Genomic DNA, 20,379 nt, shown 5'->3' with positions numbered 1-20,379 from the left:
TTCAAAGCTACAGTGAGCCATGTTTGCACCACTGCACTCCAGCCTGGGCAACAGACCAAGACCTGTATCAAAAAATTGAAACAAAATGACACCAATCTCTATCAACATCACCTCCACCTCATCCCAGCTCTCCTTCTCTTATGTGGTAAATTAAATTTTCTAACAATGGCTACAGTTACCTATGTTCTCACAAGCTCTTCTAGAACCACTCCTCCCATCAAGACAGTTTTCTTTTTTTCTTTTTTTCTTGAGACAGGGTCTCGCTCTGTTGCCCAGGCTGGAGTGCAGTGGTGCAATCTCAGCTCACTGCAACCTCCACCTTCCAGTTCAAGCAATTCTCATGCCTCAGCCTTCTGAGTAGCTGCGATTACAGGCATATGCCACCACACCCAGCTAAGTTTTGTATTTTTAGTAGAGATGGGGTTTCACCATGTTGGCCAGGCTGGTCTCGAATCCTGGCCTCAAGCCATCCACCTGCCTCGGCCTCCCAAAGTGCTGGGATTGCAGGCGTGAGCCACCACACCTGGCCAGGAGAGTTTTCTTTCTCTCCCCATGAATATGGACCAGCCTTTCATAACTGGCTTCTAATAAGCAGACTGTGACAGAAGCAATGCTGCAGGACTTTTGAGGCCAGCTCTTGATCTCTGACACAGCCTCCACCTGACTCTTCCTCTTAGAACCTTCTCCTTTGGAACCTACTATGTCCTTGGAGCCCAAACCAGCCCACACAGAGAGGAGACCATAAGGAGAGGTCCATGTGGAGAGGAATTGAGGCCCCCAGCCAACCACCAGCATGAACTACCAGGTGCACGAGAGAACGGGCCTTCAGATGAAGCCCAGGCCCCGGCCTTTGAGTCTTTCAGCTGAGGTCCCAGCCATGGTGGGGCAGGGAAAGCTGCTCCTGTGCCCCTATGCCAGGCCCTGTCCAAATCTTTGACCCACAGAATCCATAAGTTTGGGCCCATTTAGTTGCACAGCCCTAGTACCAAGAACACCTCATTTAATTTTTCTCTATAGTGTCTAACATAATGTGTATTTACTTGCTTCTCTATTGTCTACCCACACCCCCCACCAAGAGAACGTGAGTTCCTTGAAGGCAGAAACTTTTGTCTATTTTTTCTAGCCTCAGTATCTAGAAAAGTACCTAGCACACAGTGGGCACTTGAAAAATATTTGTTGAACAAATGAATTAAAGCAAACTGCTAATTAAAGAAAACTGCTCCTTACTATAATTCGCAACACCTTCTGCTGAGGCATGTGACCTTTTCCTGAAGAAAGTGTTCTCTGGTGTGTTTTGGACCAGCTCCCTGCTAAAAAATATCTCTTGTCAGCCATCTGGAAAATGATAAAGTTGGATCCATACCTCCCACTATACACCAGGAAATAGTCCAAGCGGATCAAAGATTTATACATGGTAAAATGAAGCCATTCAAGTCCTAGAAAAAAGCCCCGTAGCATTCTGATGTCGCCTTGGAGTAGGAAAGCCTTTCTAGCTACGACTCAGTCTCCAGCCATTAAAGAAAAAGATAGGCCGGGTGCGGTGGCTCACACCTGTCACCCCAGCACTTTGGGAGGCCGAGGCAGATCGACTGCTTCAGCTCAGGAGTTCGAGACCAACCTGGGCAACATAGCAAGACCTCATCTCTACTGGAAAAAAAAAAAGAAAAGAAAAGAAAGGAAGGAAGGAAGGAAGAAAAAATGGATCAACTCAAAGTACATAAAAATCAAAAACTTCTGCTTGGTCACAAAAACAACAACAACAACAAAACAGAATGAGCAAAATCAGGCCAGGTGCGGTGGCTCACGCCTGTAATCCCAGTACTTTGGGAGGCCAAGGAGGGCGGATCATGAGGTCAGGAGTTTGAGACCAGCCTGGCTAACAGGGTGAAACTCCGTCTCTACTAAAAATACAAAAATTAGCCAGGTGTGCTGGTGAGTGCCTATAATCCCAACTACTTGGGAGGCTGAGGCAGGAGAAGTGCTTGAACCTGGGAGGCGGAGGTTTCAGTGAGCCAAGACCACGCCATTGCACTCCAGCCTGGGCGACAGAGTGAGACTCCGTCTCAAAACAAAAACAAAAACAAAAAAACCAAAGAAACAAAAAACTTCTGGATATTAGGCAGGAGAAAAAAGATCAAGCTAGGCAGAAACCCAGTGGGAAAATGGGCATTCAGGCAGGCAGTTCACAGAAAACGGGACTATAAAGTCAGCCCTGTGTATCCAAGAGTTCTACATTGTGGATTCAACCAACCACAGGTTGAAAATATTTGGGGCCAGGAGCAGTGGCTCATGCCTGTAACCCTAGCACTTTGGGAAGCCGAGGTCAGAGGACTGCTTGAGACCAGCCTGGGAAACATAGTGAGACCCTGTCTATACAAAATATTAACAGGGCGTAATGGCACATGCCTGTAGTCCCAACTTCTCAGGAGGCTGAGGTAGGAAGATCACCTGAGCCTGGGAGGTCAAGGCGGCAGTGAGCTGAGATTGTGGCACTACGCTCCAGCCTGGACAACAGAACGAGACCCTGTCTCAAAAAATAAAAAAAAAAAAGGAAAAAAAAACTAATAAAAATAATATAAATAAAAAACAATAAAGCATAACTACTATTTATATAGCATTTACATAGTATTAGGTATTATAAGTAATCTAGAGATGATTTAAAGTACATGGAAGGGCTGGGTGTAGTGGCTTATGCCTGTAATCCTAGCACTTTGGGAGGCTGGGGTGAGAGGATCACTTGAGTTCAGGAGTTTGAGACAAGCCTGGGCCACATAGTGAGACCTCATCTTTAAAAACACACACATATATGTGTGTATGTGTGTGTGTATATATGTGTGTGTGTGTGTATATGTGTGTGTGTATATATGTGTATGTGTGTGTATATATATGTGTGTGTGTGTATATATATAATTGGGTCATATCTATCAACATTATAAAAACCAGCAACTCACATCATAATGGGCCAAACTTCCTGATATATTTTGAAAAGATCCCCCAAACTCCTAGAAGTTATATATCCATATATATATATGGATACACACACACACACATACACACACATATATATGGAAGGATGTGTGTAGGTTATATGCAAATACTACACCTTTTTTTTTTTTTTGAGATGGGGTCTTACTCTGTCACCCAGGCTGGAGTATAGTGGAGCGATCTCGGCTCACTGCAACCTCTGTCTCCCAGGCTCAAGTGATCCTCCCACCTCAGCCTCCTGAGTAGCTGGGACTACAGGCCTGTGCCACCAGCCTGGAAAATTTTTTGTCGTTTTGGTAGAGGTAGGGTTTTCCCACGTTGCCCAGGCTGGTCTTGAACTCCTGAGCTCAAGTGATCTGCCCGCCTTGGCCTCCCAAAGGGCTGGAATTACAGGTGTGAGCCATAGTAACCAGCCAATACTACACCATTTTATATCAGGGACTTGAGCATCTGTGGATTTTGGTATCTGTAGGGGTCCTGGAACCAGTCCCACACATGTAGACTGTACAAATGACCATTAATCATATGAAAAAACATTCACTCTCTCTCAAATATAACAAAAATATAAAATAAAACTACACCAAAAAACTATTTCTTCCATATCAGATTGGCAAACATCCCAAACCATGGCAAGACAACACTGGCAGGGTGGTGAGGTCACGGGTACTCTCACACATCACAAACAGTACAACCTCCAGGTAGGGTAATTGGGCCATATCCATCAACATTATAAAAACCGGCAGCTTACATCATAATAGGCCAAACTTCCTGATATGTTTTGAAAAAACTCCTAGAAGTTAGGCAGAGAAAAACACCAACACCCCAGTGGAAAAAGGGGCATGAAGGCAGTTCACAGAAGAAGGAACTACAAATGACCCTTAATTGTATGAAATTGTTAGCTCTAACCATTGCATTTCTGGGAATTTATCCCACAGATATATTTGCTCCTATATGAAATGACATACATATAAAGTTACTCATTATAGCCTTCTCCATAGTAGCAAAACATTGGAAATAATGTTACTGCCTATCAATAGAAGACTGATAGCCTAAATTATGGCACATCCGTATAATACAATACCAGATAGCTGTAAAGAAGAATAGGAACACTTTTTTTTTTTTTTTTGAGATGGAGTCCCACTCTGTCGCCCAGGCTGGAGTGCAGTGACACACAATTTTGGCTCACTGCACTCTGCCTCCCAGGTTCAAGCAATTCTCTTGCCTCAACCTCCCGAGTAGCTGGGAGTAGAGGTACACATCACCATGCCTGGCTAATTTTTTTGTATGAGAACACTTTTTTGTACTATTTTGGAAAGAACTACTAGATGTACTATTAAAAGAAAAATGTATATATACCTACTATGTACCCACAACAATTAAAATTTAAAATTTAAAAAAAAGAAAAAAGAAAAATGTAAGGTGCCAAACAGTATGTATAGTATGCTATCTGCTAATTAAAATGCTAAAAGAAGAAGAAACAGTGGACAGCAAGAACACACACATTCATGTTTGCTTATATATGGTTAAAGAAACAGGAAAGTTACAGGAGGAGCTAATAACAGTGGTTAATTACAAAGGTAGAGGCCTGGCAGATAAGGGACTCATTTGCAGATACGACTTTCCTTTGTGTACATTTTTATTTATTGTATTTCTTCTGAAAATGCCACATAATTTGCAATAAGTGATTCACTCCTTAGCTCCAAAAGCAAGTCCTTTATCAAAATGCAAATGTTCCAGAGGGATGTAGCCAGATTCTGTGGACCTCAGTCTTTTTCACCCCTAAGAATCTGTCCCTGTGATTTCTCTCTTCCCCTGCTTGGAGACCTTTAGAGAGCCAGCATGCAGCTGCTCAGAGCACTGACTACTAAACAGCCCACAATTGCTGTTGCTGGAAATGCCCAGTGGTTATGCCTTCCCTGACCAGGGATAGCCCATAGCTGATGACGGGCCCCCTTGCCTCAAGGTGGGACAACTTCGGTCGTGCCATTCATACTCCAGAGGTGCCTGGAATCAGGCCGAGGCTGGACGTCAGCCGACCCTGTATCTGTGCTGAGTTCCTTCCTCTGCTGTACCTCACTTCCCTCACCTCCTTCTTGATTTCTCCTGAGAGCCTCCCTCAATAAATCACTTACCCCAGAATCCTCGTCTCAGACTCCGCTTCTAGGACCCAACTTAAGACATTCACAAAATAAATCACATTGATTGAAAACAGATCCCTTTCTCTAAAATGAAAGACCAGTAGGCACTTCTGACTAGCCCAAGCGTCAGTATATCCGCACGGTGCTGACCTAACACCAACCTAAAGCAGATAGTGCTGGGTGGACTCGGTACAAGTTATAGCCCATGGGTCTCCATCCCCAGCACCTTCAGACCCAAGGCTCCAGGGCTGCCAGCCTGAGAACCCTAAGTCATGATTTTGGGCACTTTGGCTGGATTTCCAAGCAACTGGCTGAGAACAGGACAGGTAAATAGAGTTGGGAGCAAAAAAGGCTAGAGTGGATGTCAGTTGGCTTTGACTGCCAATATCCAGTCGCCCACCATAATCCATCCCCATTCTGCTGCACAGAAGTGTTGTGGCTGAGATGCCTGCTTTTCTCCACCCCTCTAGTTAATGTGACTAAATTCTCCTTATGGAATGGGAATGGAAGGGCCATACCCAGGCCAGTGTCTTCAGGTAGGGGCTGTGACCCTTCCACACCTGTACCAGACACAATCCTCATTTCATCGCTGGGTTTTGCCAGCTTTTAGGTCTATCTGCTGAAAGCTGCTTACAGCTAACCTCTGGAGATTTTCCTGGCACAGGAAGCATGCTTGGCCAGTGCACAGGGCAAGTTGGAAGGGCCCTAATGTCAGCAGCCTTCAACCAATGATGGATGGAAAGTTGCGGACAGTGTCCTACGCATCTGCAGTGGGATAACTCGGAGACGTGTGCTGTACTGCCTCCCAGAGGGCCCAGGGCGATTAAGCGCAGTTACCCACAGCAGTAACTTCCTTGATTCTGTTCCCCACATGGGCACTTTTCTTCCTGTCACACCTCCCCAATCCCCTGCAGATACTTTCTGGGATTGCTTCCTAAACAATCCACTTGAACTTTAATCCTTGCCTCAGCATTGACTTCTGGGTGAACTAAAAATACATTTAAAAAAGGAGAGACCAGGGCCTTAAGAAGAGCCCAAATTGTTGAGCTCCCTGCCAAGTCACCCCCAGGTGTCTCTGCCCACCAGCCTGTGTGAGACCCTCAGTGCAGGTTTTCCCAATCCGTTGTTTGTTCTTTCACCCGACACTCAAGATTTGCTTCTTCAAGACAACTCTCCTATCAGCTGAGACCCACAGAAACCCAGCTTCTACCACGCATATGATGGCATTATCTTAGGGCATGGCAGATAATCACAAGGAAAAACTCTGGGCCCTCAAATGATGGCATGGAGACCTCCCAACCCAGAACAACTACATGAGAAACAACACTCTCTTCTTTAAGCCGTAGGTGTGTTGGGAATCTTTGTTACAGCAGCCATGCCTGATCTGGTTTTTTGTTTTGTTTTGTTTTAGAGATGGAGTCTTGCTCTGTCGCCAGGCTGGAGTGCAGTGGCACCATCTCAGCTCACTGCAACCTCTGCCTCCCGGGTTCAAGCGATTCTCGTGCCTCAGCCTCCTGAGTAGCTGGGACTACAGGCACATGCCACCACCACACCCAGCCAATTTTTTTGCCCAGTTTTAGTAGAGATGGGGTTCACCATGGCTAGGGTGACCTGGTTTCAAACTCCACAGGCCTCAGCTGATCCTCCCATGCCTTGGCCTCCCCAGAGGTCACTTAGGATTGCAAAAGGTGTGAGCCACTGCACCCAGCTACAGCCATGCCTTATCTTTTTTTTTTTTTTTTTTTTTTTTTTTGAGACCAGAGTCTCGCTTTGTTACCCAGGCTGGAGTGCAGTGGAGTGCAATCACCGGCTCACTGCAAGCTCCACCTCCCGGGTTCATGCCATTCTCACTGCCTCCAGCCTCTGAGTAGCTGGGACTACAGGCCACCTAGCCAGCTAATTCCTGTATTTTAGTAGAGGCGGGGTTTCACTGTGGTAGCCAGGATGGTCTCAATCTCCCGACCTTGTGATCTGCCCACGCCTCGGCCTCCCCAAGGTGCTGGGATTACAGAGCAGGCCACCTGGCCTTGACCTAGCCATGCCTTATCTTAGCCCCAGCACCAGCCACCCAGCATCCCAGCCTATCTTCTGTGCCGTCTGGTTGCCTCTGCTGGAGAATCCCACCACTGCTCCCAGACCAGGGGGTGCTTGGCCAGCCTGGGCTCTCTCCCTCCAGTTCAGGGGAGGGAGGGAGACTTAGGCCTAGAGTAAGAGAGCCGCACATTTCCCAGGGCACAGTAGTGGGTCAGAGGTGGGTCCCAGGGCCAAATCTACTTGAATCTTGGCCTGAAGAGCCACCTCCCTGCTGGTGAGCTGCACTTGAGGCAGAGTCCAGGCTGTGGGTGGCTATCCAGCTCCATTTGTACCACCTGGAGAAAAGTCACTGGGGGGAAGTTAGGCTAAAGATGGGAGGGAGTAGGAGAGATGACATCACACCAAGCACCAGATCTGTGCCACCCTGAGAGCTGGAACGCCCTAGGCTTTTCAGCTACATTCACTTCTACTAGATTATTTTTTTTTTTTTTTTTTTTTTTTTTTTTTTGGGGGCCAGGTCTGGCTCCTTGGGCTGGAGTGCAGTGCCAGATCTCAGCTCACTGCAAGCTCCATGCCTCCCGGAGTTCCAGCTATTCCTCCTGCCTCAGCCTCCTGAGTAGCTGGGACCACAGGCGCCGCCCACCCCTCGCCCAACTAGTGCATGTTTTAGTAGGGCGGGTTTAAGCAGTATTGTAGGGATAGTCTCGATCTCGACCTTGTGATCCAGCCCGTCTCGGCCTCCCAAAGTGCTGGGATTACAGGCTTGAGCCACGGCGCCCGGCCTGCTAAATTTATTTTACACTGGATTTCTGTCCCTTGCAGCCAAGGCTCCTGTTATTAAAACCCTGACCTAAAGAGAATGTTGGCTGGTTCACGATTCCCACCATTGCAAGAAACAGGCTGGGCCAGCTGCCCCAGCCTTATCATTTGGATATTCCTTTTCAGAATGCTCACTTTGAATCACACTGACCCAGCAGGTCTTAGGAGAGAAAGCAAATCAGCCGCCTTCCAGCGGTGCCTTCCTAGGCAAGCGAATTGCTAAGAGGGAACTCAATGTTAGTACTGCCCTCTGCGATCAGGGTTAGACCTCAGCGCTGGCTGTCCTGGGAGCTGCACCTGCTGACGCTTGAGTTGCAGCTTCAGCCCGTTGCTGCTGCTGCTGATTGCCTGAATGAGATAGAACAGACATTTTTGTGCCCTGTAGCCTCAGCCCCAGAGCCGGAGACGTCAGATGAGGCAGGGCAGGGGGAGCCCCATGGTCCCTGGAGCTTGCCAATTCCAGACACTGGAGGTGAGGACTCCCCAGTCAGCCTAGTCTCATACCTGCCTCTCTGCATGGTCCCAGTCCAGCCTGAGGCTTTTTTGCTTTCTTTTTGAAGGGAGGTAGGGAGAGCAAGAGGAGTGTTCTGAGCTAGACTTAGGATTCCTAGCCTCTGCCTCTGGCACTTCAGAGGACTAGCCCTCTGCAGTTGCCTCATCTACTCCATAGAGCAGGGATACTGACCCCAGAGAGTGACTCTGGGATTCTTCCAGAAAACATCTGCCCAGAGTGAGGGGCTACAGCTCACACCAAAAGCGTTATTTCACTCAGCCACAAGAACAAAAAGCACTGGAATGAAGAAGAAATGGCCAGCTCAAGCTGGGATATATCACTTAAAATGTCAGATCTTGGCATATGCTTTGCTTACAAGGCACAGTGTGGGAGAGAGGTGGAAGGGAAAGGAGGGAGGAGAAAGGGAGAGAGAGGAGGAAGCTGAGGGAGAGAGAGAAAAGGAAATGAGACAAGGCCTCCTCATCCCAGGTATTTCCCTAGACAAGAAGTAGGCCAGAGTGGTGCAGGGGACAGGCAGTGGGCAAAAAGACAATGGGAGTGTAGGTGATGATGGGGTGTATGCGTGGTCAGGGAGTATAGAGTGAGAATCAGGATGCATAGAGTGATGGGGTGTAGAAGACTGGGGTGTAGGTAATGGGGTATAGATGATCAAGGAGTAGGTGATGGGGTGTAGGTGATGGGGTCAAGGTGATCAAGGTATGGGTAGTGGGGTGTTGGTAAGTTGGGGTGCAGGTAGTCAAGGGTGTAGTGATAGAGGTGTTATAGGTGGTGGGGTGTAGGTGACTGGGGTGTAGATGATCAGGGTGTAGATGATGGGGTGTAGGTGATGGGGTGTAGGTGATGGGGTATAGGTGGTTGGGAGTACTATAGGTGATAGGAGTCAAGGTGATGAGAATTGTGGCTGATGGAGTTTATTTGGTGATGGGTGTAGGTGATCAGAGGTGTAGTGGGAGTATATATGAGTGATGGGGTGTAGGTGATGGGTTGTAGGTTATAAGGAATTATGGGGTGATGGGATATGAAGTGATCAAGGGGTGTGGTGATGGGGTGTAGGTGATTTGGGTGTAGGTCATCAGGGTGTAGGTGATTGGGGTCAAGGTGATAGAGTGGAGGTGATGGGGTGTTGGTGGTGATCAGGTGTAGGTGATGGGAGTTATGAGTAGTTGGGAATTATAGGTCATCAGGTATGGAGTGTCAGGGTATAGGTGATTGGGGTGTAGGTGATGGAGTGTAGATGATCAAGGTGTAGGTGATGGGATATGGTGGTCAGGATCATGGGTAGTCGGGTGTATTCAGTGACTCAGAGGTGTAGGTGATTGGGGTGTAGATGATGGGATGTAGGTGATGAGGGTATAGGTGATGGGTGTAGATGATTGGTGATGGGGTATAGGTGATGGGGGTCAAGGGGGTCAAGGTGATCAAGGTGTAGGTGATGGGGTATTGGTGATCAGGGTGTAGGTGATCAGGGTGTGATGGGGTATAGGTGATGGGGTGTAAGTGATGGGGTGTAGGTGATGAGGTGTAGGTGATGGGGTATAGGTGAGCGGTGTGTAGGTGATGGGATGTAGGTGATTGGGGTCAAGGTGATAGAGGTGTAGGTGATGGGGTATAGGTGATCAGGGTGTGATAGGGTATAGGTGATGGGAATTATGGAGTCAGCCAGGGGTGCTTAGGTGATCAGGGTGTGATGAGTATAGAGTGATGGGGAATTTGGAGTCAGCCGGGGAGTGAGTGACTAAGTGCCAGTGATTGAGTATAGGTAGTCAGGGGTGCTTGATAGGAAGGTATAGGTGATGGGGTGCAGGTCATTGGGGTGTAGGTGATCAGGGTGCGATAGGGTATAGGTGATGGGGTGTAAGTCCTTCCAGGGGGTGGAGTGGCTAGATAAAAGTGGTTGGGGTGCCGGTGATGGGGTGGGTGATGGGAGTGTAGATGATCGTGGTGTAGGTGATGGGTTAGAGGTGAGTGGGGTATAGGTGCTGGGATGCCAAGTCCAGTTAGAGGTCAAGGTGGTAGAGGTGTGCAGGTGATGTGGTGTAAGTGATTGGGGTGTAGGTCATCAGGGTGTAGGTGACCAGGGTATAGAGTGATGGGGTGTAGGTGATCGGGGTCAAGGTGATTGAGGTGTACGTGATGGGATGTTGGTGACCAGGGTGTAGGTGATCAGGATGTAGGTGATGGGGTGTTGGTGACCATGGTGTAGGTGATCAGGGTGTAGGTGATGGGGTGTAGGTGATTGGAGTATCTGTGATAGGGATGTAGATGATCAGGGTGTTGGTTACTGGGGTGTAGGTGATTGGGGTATAGGTGATCTGAACTTCCTACTCAATTCAGGCAGCAGCTCCCAGCCTGAGGCAAATACCCACCAGGCAGACAGGATGAGGAAACCTCCTCCCCCACCCCGCATGGCCAGCTGCGCACATTTTACCCTATCAGGGTCTTGCCTCCCATGGCTCTGACGCAGGCCTTCAAGGTGAGGAGATGGAGGTAGCAGAGGTCACTGCACTCGGCTGTCACGCACCCTGAGGGAACTCCTGGCATTGTCATCCCGCCTGTAAGTGAGGAGCCAGCATTCCTCATTCTCCAGGGTTGGCCCCAAAGCCCATTCAAGGGAGGGAGAAGAGCCTTCAGCCAGCGCATCCTAACCGCAGAAAGTCAAGACCTCTGCAGAAAAAGAGACCAGGCCCATAAAAAGAGACCCAAGAGTTGAGTTCCCTGCCATGCCACCCCCAGGCATCTCTGCCCACCAGCCTGCGTGAGCCAGCCCCTCAGTGCACGTTTTTCCAATTGGCCATTTGTTCTTCCACCCAACACTCAAGATTTGCTTCTCAGCCTGGACTACATAGCAAAACTCCATCTCTACAAAAAATACAAAAATTAGCTGGGCATAGTGGCATGCACCTGTAGTCCCAGCTACTTGGGAGGCTGAAGTGGGAGGATTACCTGAGCCTGGGAGGTCAAGGCTGCAGTGAGCCATGATCGTTCCACTGCACTCCAGCCTGGGCGACAGAGTGAGAACTTGTCTCAAGAACAAAAAAAAAAAGAGAGGAAGTTCTGCTTCTTCAAACCTACACAACTAATACAAAGTAATCAACCTCCCCACCTCAATAACCTGAAATTAAACATCACACAATAAGCCCTGAACAAAGAGCTGTAGGTCAATGTTCCATTTTGCTTTTAAAAGCTTCACAAGAACATTTCATTTATTAAAATAGTTTCTGTAAACTCTTTCAGAATAACAAAATTCATTTTCCTTGCTTAAACAGCATTTCAAGTAGAAGTATTTTTATTTCAAGGCACCATAAAATGATGATCTCTCTAAGAAATACCTCTCCTTCCATGTGTGAAAATCCTTGGGGGAAAAAAAAAAATCCCACACGGTGTTCTTGGCCATCAGGATCATTGAAAACAAACTTTGGTGAATGCGAGCAACTGCGCCAGACAGGACACAGGTTACAGGGCCTGATGTGACTACGGTAACTGACAACCTTGGAACGGACCCTACTGCTGATGTTTCAAAAGGACACAGAGGTGAACTGGTCACTTCTAATTAAGAAGAGCCAGCGGGGTGGGGGACGCTGAAAACCAAAAATCCACGTAGACATACGTGGCAGTGTGAACGTCTGTCCTCCCCTTCCTTCTCCTCACTTCCTCTCCTCCTCCTCACTCAGGCTGGTATTCTCCTGGTGTGCGGACGTCAGCTTGCCCTGCAAAAGGGCTGCCAGTTTTTTCGATGTCTTTTTGAGAAACGAGCTGCCCGGGTGAGCACTGTTCACGTGAAGGTACAGGTCCTCCTGGGTGGGGCCCGTGTAGCCGCAATCCTCGCAGACGTAGAGCTTGTCCCGCCGCTGCTTATAGGCATACTGCTGCTGCACCCCGTGGATCTTCTTCAGGTGGGACTCCAGAGAGCAGCGCTGGGTGAAGGCTTTATTGCAGACGTTGCATTTGTAGGGACGAATACCTGCAAGGACGAGAGACAGAAACAGCATCGATTGGTCATGGCCAAGCCAGAACCACCCAACTATGAAGCCAGTAAAAGTCATCCTGACCAAGGATTCATGGCAGCATGAGGACAATGGTTACATCAGGAGACAAAACTGTCTACAAAAAATCATAGCATCCACCTGAGCAAACCTAACACAAACAGATGCCAACATAGGGAAAAAAGCCACAAACAAACAAACAAACAACCAAAAACCACCGGCTTATGGGAGGAAGATTTTTATCCTTCCAACTCGCATACCTTAACGTTTTCATATTATTGTGAGCAAAGTAAACTTTAAAAAAAAAAATTAATTCAGGTCAGGTGCAGTGGCTTACGCCCGTAATCCTAGCACTTTGGGAGGCCAAGGCGGGAAGATCACTTGAGGCTAGGAGTTCGAGACCAGCCTGGCCAACATGGTGAAACCCCATCTCTACTGAAAATACAAAAAACTAGCCAGGCATGGTGGTGAGCACCTGTAGTCCCAGCAGCTTGGGAGGCTGAGGCAGGAGAATCACTGGAACCTGGGAGGCAGAGGTTGCAGTGAGCTGAGATCGAGCCACTGCACTCCAGCCTGGGCAACAGTGAGACTCCATTAAAAAAAAAATTAATTTGGGTTTTCCCAGAAACAGAGCCTGGGACAAAGATTTTAGTACCAGTAGTTTATTTGAGAGGTGATCCTGGGAATAACCTATAGGGCAACAAAGATGTGAGGCAGGGGCCAGGCGCGGTGGCTCAAGCCTGTAATCCCAGCACTTTGGGAGGCTGAGACGGGCGGATCACAAGGTCAGGAGATCGAGACCATCCTGGCTAACACGGTGAAACCCCGTCTCTACTAAAAAATACAAAAAACTAGCCGGGCGAGATGGCGAGCGCCTGTAGTCCCAGCTACTCGGGAGGCTGAGGCAGGAGAATGGCGTAAACCCAGGAGGCGGAGCTTGCAGTGAGCTGAGATCCGGCCACTGCACTCCAGCCTGGGCGACAGAGCGAGACTCCGTCTCAAAAAAAAAAAAAAAAAAAAAGATGTGAGTCAGGGAGGGGTAAGATCCAGTACAGGGGGAGCTACCCAGCCAGTTACCAGGGTCCAGTCCTGTTGTGCAATGCAGGGAGACAGTGTGGCACACACCTTGGCGTCATCTTGCCCCTCCAGGAGCTGAGGTCAGTCACTGGCTGCCGGCTGCTCCTGGGTGGCTTTGATTCTCCATCCCCAGCACTTCTGCCTGCCTTGTGCAGACACACTGGGCTCCAGCAGGAAACCTCTCCAGCAGAGGTGCAAGCGTGGGCAGTTGCCACTTGGACTGGTGTGCCCAGAAATGGCAGATGCCCAGGCCATTGGCAGGATACTGAGGCATTTGTTGCAGTTATGAAAATCATTTCCAAACAAGATATGCTGGCGTTAGAACTGGGCTAACATTAGACCTGCCTTCTAGCTGAGATTTCACAGGTACAATATAGAGCAGGGAGTTCAGCCTCATCAAAGCACTGCCGCTCCTACCTCCATGACTGGTACTCACCCTGATGTGTGTGGCAGAATGTCAGATAAAGAATATAAACATGGACTCTGCGTGTATGCAACAGACAATTTGGATGAGCTTGGACAGTGCAGTATTTTACATACTTGCCAGAGCCTCAGAATCACCTGGAGAGCTTTTGAAAATCTTAACTCACTTCTCCTAAGACCAACTCAGTGGGTCTGGGGTAGGAATCAGGAATCTATCTATCTATTTATTTATTTATTTGAGACAGAGTCTGGCTCTGTTGCCTAGGCTGGAGTGCAGTGGCAAGATCTCGGCTCACTGCAAGCTCTGCCTCCCGGGTTCACACCATTCTCCTGCCTCAGCCTCCCGAGTAGCTGGGACACCAGGTGCCTGCCACCACTCCCAGCTAATTTTTTGTATTTTTAGTAGAGACGGGGCTTCACCATGTTAGCCAGGATGGGCTCGATCTCCTGACCTCATGATCCGCCCGCCTCGGCCTCCCAGAGTGCCGGGATTATAGGCGTGAGCCAACGTGCCAGGCCCAGCAATCTATTTTTAACAAACGTCACTGGATATTCCAGTGTTTAACTTGGCTTTCAAGAGTTACCGATTATGGTCTTTAAGACTCTGGTTGTGGTCTTGCCTGAGGTCACGTAAGGTAGTGGCAGGGCGGAGACCTCAGAGCACACCCAGCTCAGTACCCTACACCAGCAAAGGTCACCCCTCAAGCCAGTGGCTGAACAGGAGGCTCACACTCAAAAAGAAGGTTGGGATTTAAAGATGGAACAATAGACACTGGGGACTACCAGAGGGAGGGGCCGAGGGCTGAGAGACTCCCCATTGGGTATTACGTGCACTACCTAGGCGATGGGATCATCTGGACCTCAAATCTTAGCGTCATGCAATGTACCCATATAAACAAACCTGCACATGTACCCCCTGAATCTAAAATCAAAGTTGAATTTTTTTTTTTTAAAAAGGTTGAGATTGGTACGTGAGAGAAGCAAGCACACTAAGCCGAAATCTCACATGACAGATTCTAGGAAATTCCTGTAGGTCATATCAACAAGTTTTATGAAACGAATTGTCTGGGTGCTGCACAGTGACTCATATCTGTGATCCTAGCACTTTGGGAGGCTGAGGTGGGTGGATCACCTGAGGTCAGGAGTTTGAGACCAGCCTGGAAAAACCCCGTCTCTACTAAAGATACAGAAATTAGATAGGCATGGTGGCACATGCCTATAATCCCAGCTACTGGGGAGGCTGAGGCAGAAGAATTGCTCGAACCCAGAAGGCAGAGGTTGCGGTCAGTCGAGATTGTGCCACTGCACTCCAGCCTGGGCGACAGAGCGAGACTCCGTTTCCAAAAAAAATAAGTAAGTAAGTAAATAAATAAATAAATAAAATTCAGAAATCACCATAGTAAGGTCTAACTTAGGCTCTCAAAGAGAGGCTATGGCTGTGAAGGAGACAGTCACAAAAGCATGGAAGCTGAGAGAGGGTGAATATGGTACTGGGGGTGCATGGAGCACAGAGGGGCCACTGCCACAGCTACGAGACCATCTTAGAGCCTAGAGACAGGAGGGATGCCACCTGAAGGAACCTGTAGACCCTGTACAGATTCCTGGACCTGCCTCAGGGACCCCAGGCACTAGGTCAGGGGCTGGGACTAGGAAGCTGCAGTTTTCTTTTTAATATTTTATTTTATTTTATTTTATTGAGACTGAGTCTTGCTCTGTCACTCAGGCTGAAGTGCAGTGGCACAATCTCGGCTCACCGCAACCTCTGCTTCCTGAGTTCAAGCAATTCTCCTGCCTCAGCCTCCCGAGTAGCTGGGACGACAGGTGCCCACCACCACAGCCGGCTAATTTTTTTTTTTTTTTGAGACAGAGTCTCGCTGTGTTGCCCTGGCTGGAGTGCAGTGGCGCGATCTCAGCTCACTGCAAGCTCTGCCTCCCGTGTTCATGCCATTCTCCTGTCTCAGCCTTCTGAGTAGCTGGGACTACAGGCACCCACCACCACGCCCGGCTAATGTTTTGTATTTTTAGTAGAGACGGGGTTTCACCATGTTAGCCAGGATGGTTTCGATCTCCTGACCTGGTGATCCGCCCGCCTCGGCCTCCCAAAGTGCTGGGATTACAGGTGTGAGCCACCGTGCCAGGCACAGCCAGCTAATTTTTGCATTTTTAGTACAGACAGGGTTTCACAGTGTTGGCCAGGCTGGTGTCAAACTCCTGACCTCAGGTGATTCACCTGCCTTGGCCTCCCAAAGTGCTGAGATTACAGGCATGAACCACCGTGCCTGGCCCTAATATTTACCTTCTATTAAAATATAAAAAATAGGCTGGGTGCAGTGGCTCAGGCCTGGAATCCCAGCACTTTGGGAGGCCGAGCTGGGTGGATTGTGAGGTCGGGAGTTCGAGACTTGCCTGGCCAACACAGTGAAACTCCGTCTCTACTAAAAATACAAAAATCAGCCTGGTGTGGTGGCCCACATCTGTAATCTCAGCTACCTGGGAGAATGAGGCATGAAAATTGCTTGAACCCAGCACACAGAGATTGCAGTGAGCTGAGATAGTGCCACTGCACTCCAGCCTGGGCAATAGAGGGAGACCCTGTCTCAAAATAAATAAATAAATAAATAAACAAAATAAATAATAAAAGGTTACTATTAATAGTTGTTTAAATTTAAAAGTAATATACCCCCAGTTTTATGGTGAAAAACAGCAGTAAATTAAAAAAAAAAAAACAGAAAAGATCCCTTTGTCACCCATGTACCTCTCCTTCCCTAGTCTTGACTCTCAAGTTTCTTGTGATGCTTCATGTTTTCTACAAATTATATATACATACATTTTATTTTATTTTATTTTTTGAGAAGGAGGCTCGCTCTGTCTTCCAGGCTGCAGTGCAGTGGCACGATCTTGGCTCACTGCAACCTCCGCCTCCTGGGTTCAAGCAATTCTCCTGCCTCAGCCTCCCAAATAGCTGAGACCACAGGTGCCTGCCACAATGTCCAGCTAACTTTTGTAATTTTTTAGTAGAGACCGGGTTTCACCATGTTGGCCAGGCTGATTTTGAACTCCTGATCTCAGGAGATCCACCTGCCTCGACCTCCCAAAGTGCTGGGATGACCGGCGTGAGCCACCACACCCGGCCTACATATATATTTTAAGATTAATAAATATATGTCATCTCTGGGTGTTGCCTGAGCAGGAGAATTTTTTAAAGCTTCCCCAGGAAGCTCTAGTGTGCAGCCAAGTATGAAAACGAGCGTTCTAAATAAATGCACATTCACACTGGCATATGCACGTATGTATATTTTTCTGAAACATAAACCTGGGGTTCTGGAGAGAAAGTCTGGAGGGTGGTGAAAGCTTACACTTGTCATTGCGTCCCTGTCTGTACTACTTCCCACCTCCAACCACCTGCCAGTATTAATGATAATAATTTTCATATTAACTGTGGTTCCTCCTGGGCAGTGGAATGACAATGAATCTCCCACCTTTTCTCTTAAAACTATTCTAGGATAGGTGCATGGCTCACGCCTGTAATCCCAGCACTTCGGCAGGCCAAGGCAGCAGGAGCTCTTGAGTCCAGGAGTTCGAGACCAGCGTGGCGAACATGGGGAGATCCCCATCTCTACAAAAAACTAAAACATTAGCTTGGTATGGTGGCATGCCCCTGTGGTCCCAGCTACTCAGTAGGCTAAGGTGGGAGAAATGTCTTGAACCTAGGAGTTCAAGGTTACAGTGAGCCATGATTGCGCCACTGCACTCCAGCCTGGGTGACAGAGTCAGATCCTATCTCAAAAAAACAAAAAACAAACAAACCAAAAACCCTTCACCAATCAAGGTTAAGAAAGTTTTAAGGCAATATTTAAAAAATCAAAATATTGAATGAATGAATGAACTCTATTGGTACCAGGAAAGAAAGGTCACATCTTTGGGACTAGTTTTCCACATAGGCAAGGGCTACAGACTTCCCTCCTAAGGAATGCGCCCGCTCTAGCTTTCATGTTTCCACTGTAACGCAGACTTGGTGTTTTCCTGGCCTTCTAGGCCCACGCAGCAGTGAGCAGCTGGCTCCCACTATCCAACAGATCAAGCAGCAAACCTGACTTCAAACCTTCAGCTCGTCAGCAGAAATATTAGTTGCTCCTTTCACTAGTTAGTAGAAATAACCCGCTGCTGTTTCAAAACATCCAAACTAAAAATATGGGGAAGCTGGCACACTTACATCAGGGTTTAACCTGGATATAACAAACTCCTGGAGGTTCCCATCCTCCAAGGTGATCTGCCCCCTAGGAGAGGCCAGCCAGGCCACCACTCAGCCCCGTGTGCACAGGGCCACATCTCCTTCCTCTCTTCAGTCAACACATCCTTTGAGCATCTTCCATGAGCAGAGTACCCAACAAGGCCTGGATAGCAAAGGCTAGAAGATTCCAAAGCCCTCCATCATGCCAACAACAGACATGATGGCAGTGGGGGATTTTTTTCCAGGGAGGGGGTGGAATTAGAGCCTGGTTTGGAAGATGAGTGACTCGCAGGCAGAGATGGAAAGGAGACGTAGGCCCAAAAAGCTCTAGTTACGGCACTTCTGACTTTTGCCAAATGCACTGCTCTGTGCCCCAGCACTTCTGCTTCCCAATTTTCTAGTGTAAACGCCACCATTCACCCCTCATTCATTGGTGCAGGCACTGCCATGTGGCAGCCCCTTGGTGACCCTTTCTAGGTTTGGGAACAAGCACCTCCCTCCCAGAGGACCCCCATCACCCACACACTCAGGGGGACAAAGGTGGCCAGAGAGGAGTCCTGGGCAAGAGGGACTGATGCCAAGGCCCCTCCCACCACTGAGGCTCACCCATCTTGGTGCCCTCACGCAAAGGCCAATTGTGCCTGTGTCTAAAGCAGGACATGGGAACTGAAGAACACCACCCATGCACTAGACATCATTAACCTACTGACACCCACACGACTGTGAGTCCAAGGCCACTGAAAAGCCAGGCTGCAGATCTGCTGCTCATTAACTGAAACAGGGGCAGGCTGCTCCAGTCCAAAAAGCCGTTTCCTCACCTGTCACAGGGGTATCATAGCTCTTGCATGGCTGCTGTGAGGATTAGCTGAGACACACTAAGTTCTCAATTGGATACAGCTCAACGTAATGCAGATAAGCCTCATTCATAAGCTGGCTGCTCACCAGCCTGGCCAATATGGTGAAACCCCGCCTCTACTAAAAAATACAAAAAAAAATTTAGTCGGGCATGCTGGCGGGTGCCTGTAATCCCAGCTACTTGGGAGGCCAAGGCAGGAGAATCACTGGAATCCGGGAGGCGAAGGTTACAGTGAGCTGAGATGGCGCCACTGTACTCCAACCTGGGTAACAGGGCAACACTCTATCTCAGAAACAAAACAAAACAAAACCCAAAAAACATAAGCTGGCTGCTGGGCACATGAGTATTTTGCAGATTTGTCTTTAAACTGTACCTATATGTATACTTTTGTATGTGTTACTTATTTCACAACAAAAGGATAATTTTTTCAAATGTGGTTGGCGGAGGAGCGGGGGGACTGCTTTCGCCATCTGCCCTTTTGAATTTTGTACCACCAGCCCGTCCTACCTAGTCCAAAAAATGTTGTTTATTGGGTTATCAAAAAGGTTTGTTGTTTTCAAATTTTTTACCTTAATAGCAAATCAAGCTTCATGCCATACATCCCCAAGGAAAATTCTTCCCTCTGGAACTTTCTAGTTGCTTTCCTTGCTATAGGTCAACTGCTCCTTTACTGAACTTTATCCGAAGGTGAACTTCAGCAAGAAGATTTTTACAGGCATGCTTGTGGGAGTGGACATTTACGGCAGCCTCCTCGGAGGGCAATTTGGCAATGTCCATAAAAAAAAAAATCAGAGTGTATCTACCCTTTGGCCTAGCAATTCCACATCAGGGAAATTATCCTACAGGAAGACTCACACAGGGAGGCGAAGGATATACAAGATATACTCATGGTAGGATTGCCTGAAATGAAAGAAAGGAAAGAAGAAAGAAAGGAAGGGAGGAAGGAGGGAAGGGAGAGAGAGAGAGAGAGAGAAAGGAAAGGAAGGGAAGGGAAGGGAAGGGAAGGGAGGGGAAGGGAGGGGAAGCAAAGGGAAGGGAAGCGAAGGGAAGGGAAAGGAAAGGGAGAGAGAGAGAAAGAAAGAAAAGAAAAGAAAAAAAAAGGAAGGGAGGGAGGATGGAAGGGAGGAAGGAAGGAAATATGCAAATGGAAGCAAATGTCATCAATTAGGGAATAGAAAAGCACAGTCCCTCAATATTGGAAATTTTGTTATGATTTCTTTTATTATTATTATTATTATTATTTTGAGATGGAGTCTCACTCTGTTGCCCAGGCTGGAGTGCAGTGGCGCCATCTCAGGTCACTGTAGCCTCTGCCTCCC

General features: G+C 48.1%; 1 protein-coding gene across 1 annotated transcript in view; it reads right to left on the bottom strand.

Moving 5' to 3' along the window:
* Positions 1–11,659: 11,659 nt before the first annotated feature.
* OVOL2 (ovo like zinc finger 2) overlaps positions 11,660–20,379 on the bottom strand; it is a 35,427-nt gene continuing 26,707 nt past the window's right edge. The window contains exon 6 of the mRNA XM_009216592.4: positions 11,660–12,451. Coding sequence (XP_009214856.1) covers positions 12,135–12,451 — 317 coding nt within the window. The 3' untranslated portion in view covers positions 11,660–12,134. The remainder of the gene's footprint in view (positions 12,452–20,379) is intronic.

This window comes from Papio anubis, chromosome 16 (assembly GCF_008728515.1).
Source record: "Papio anubis isolate 15944 chromosome 16, Panubis1.0, whole genome shotgun sequence".
Lineage (NCBI taxonomy): Eukaryota > Metazoa > Chordata > Mammalia > Primates > Cercopithecidae > Papio > Papio anubis.
This window is presented reverse-complemented; position numbering and strand designations above follow the sequence as displayed.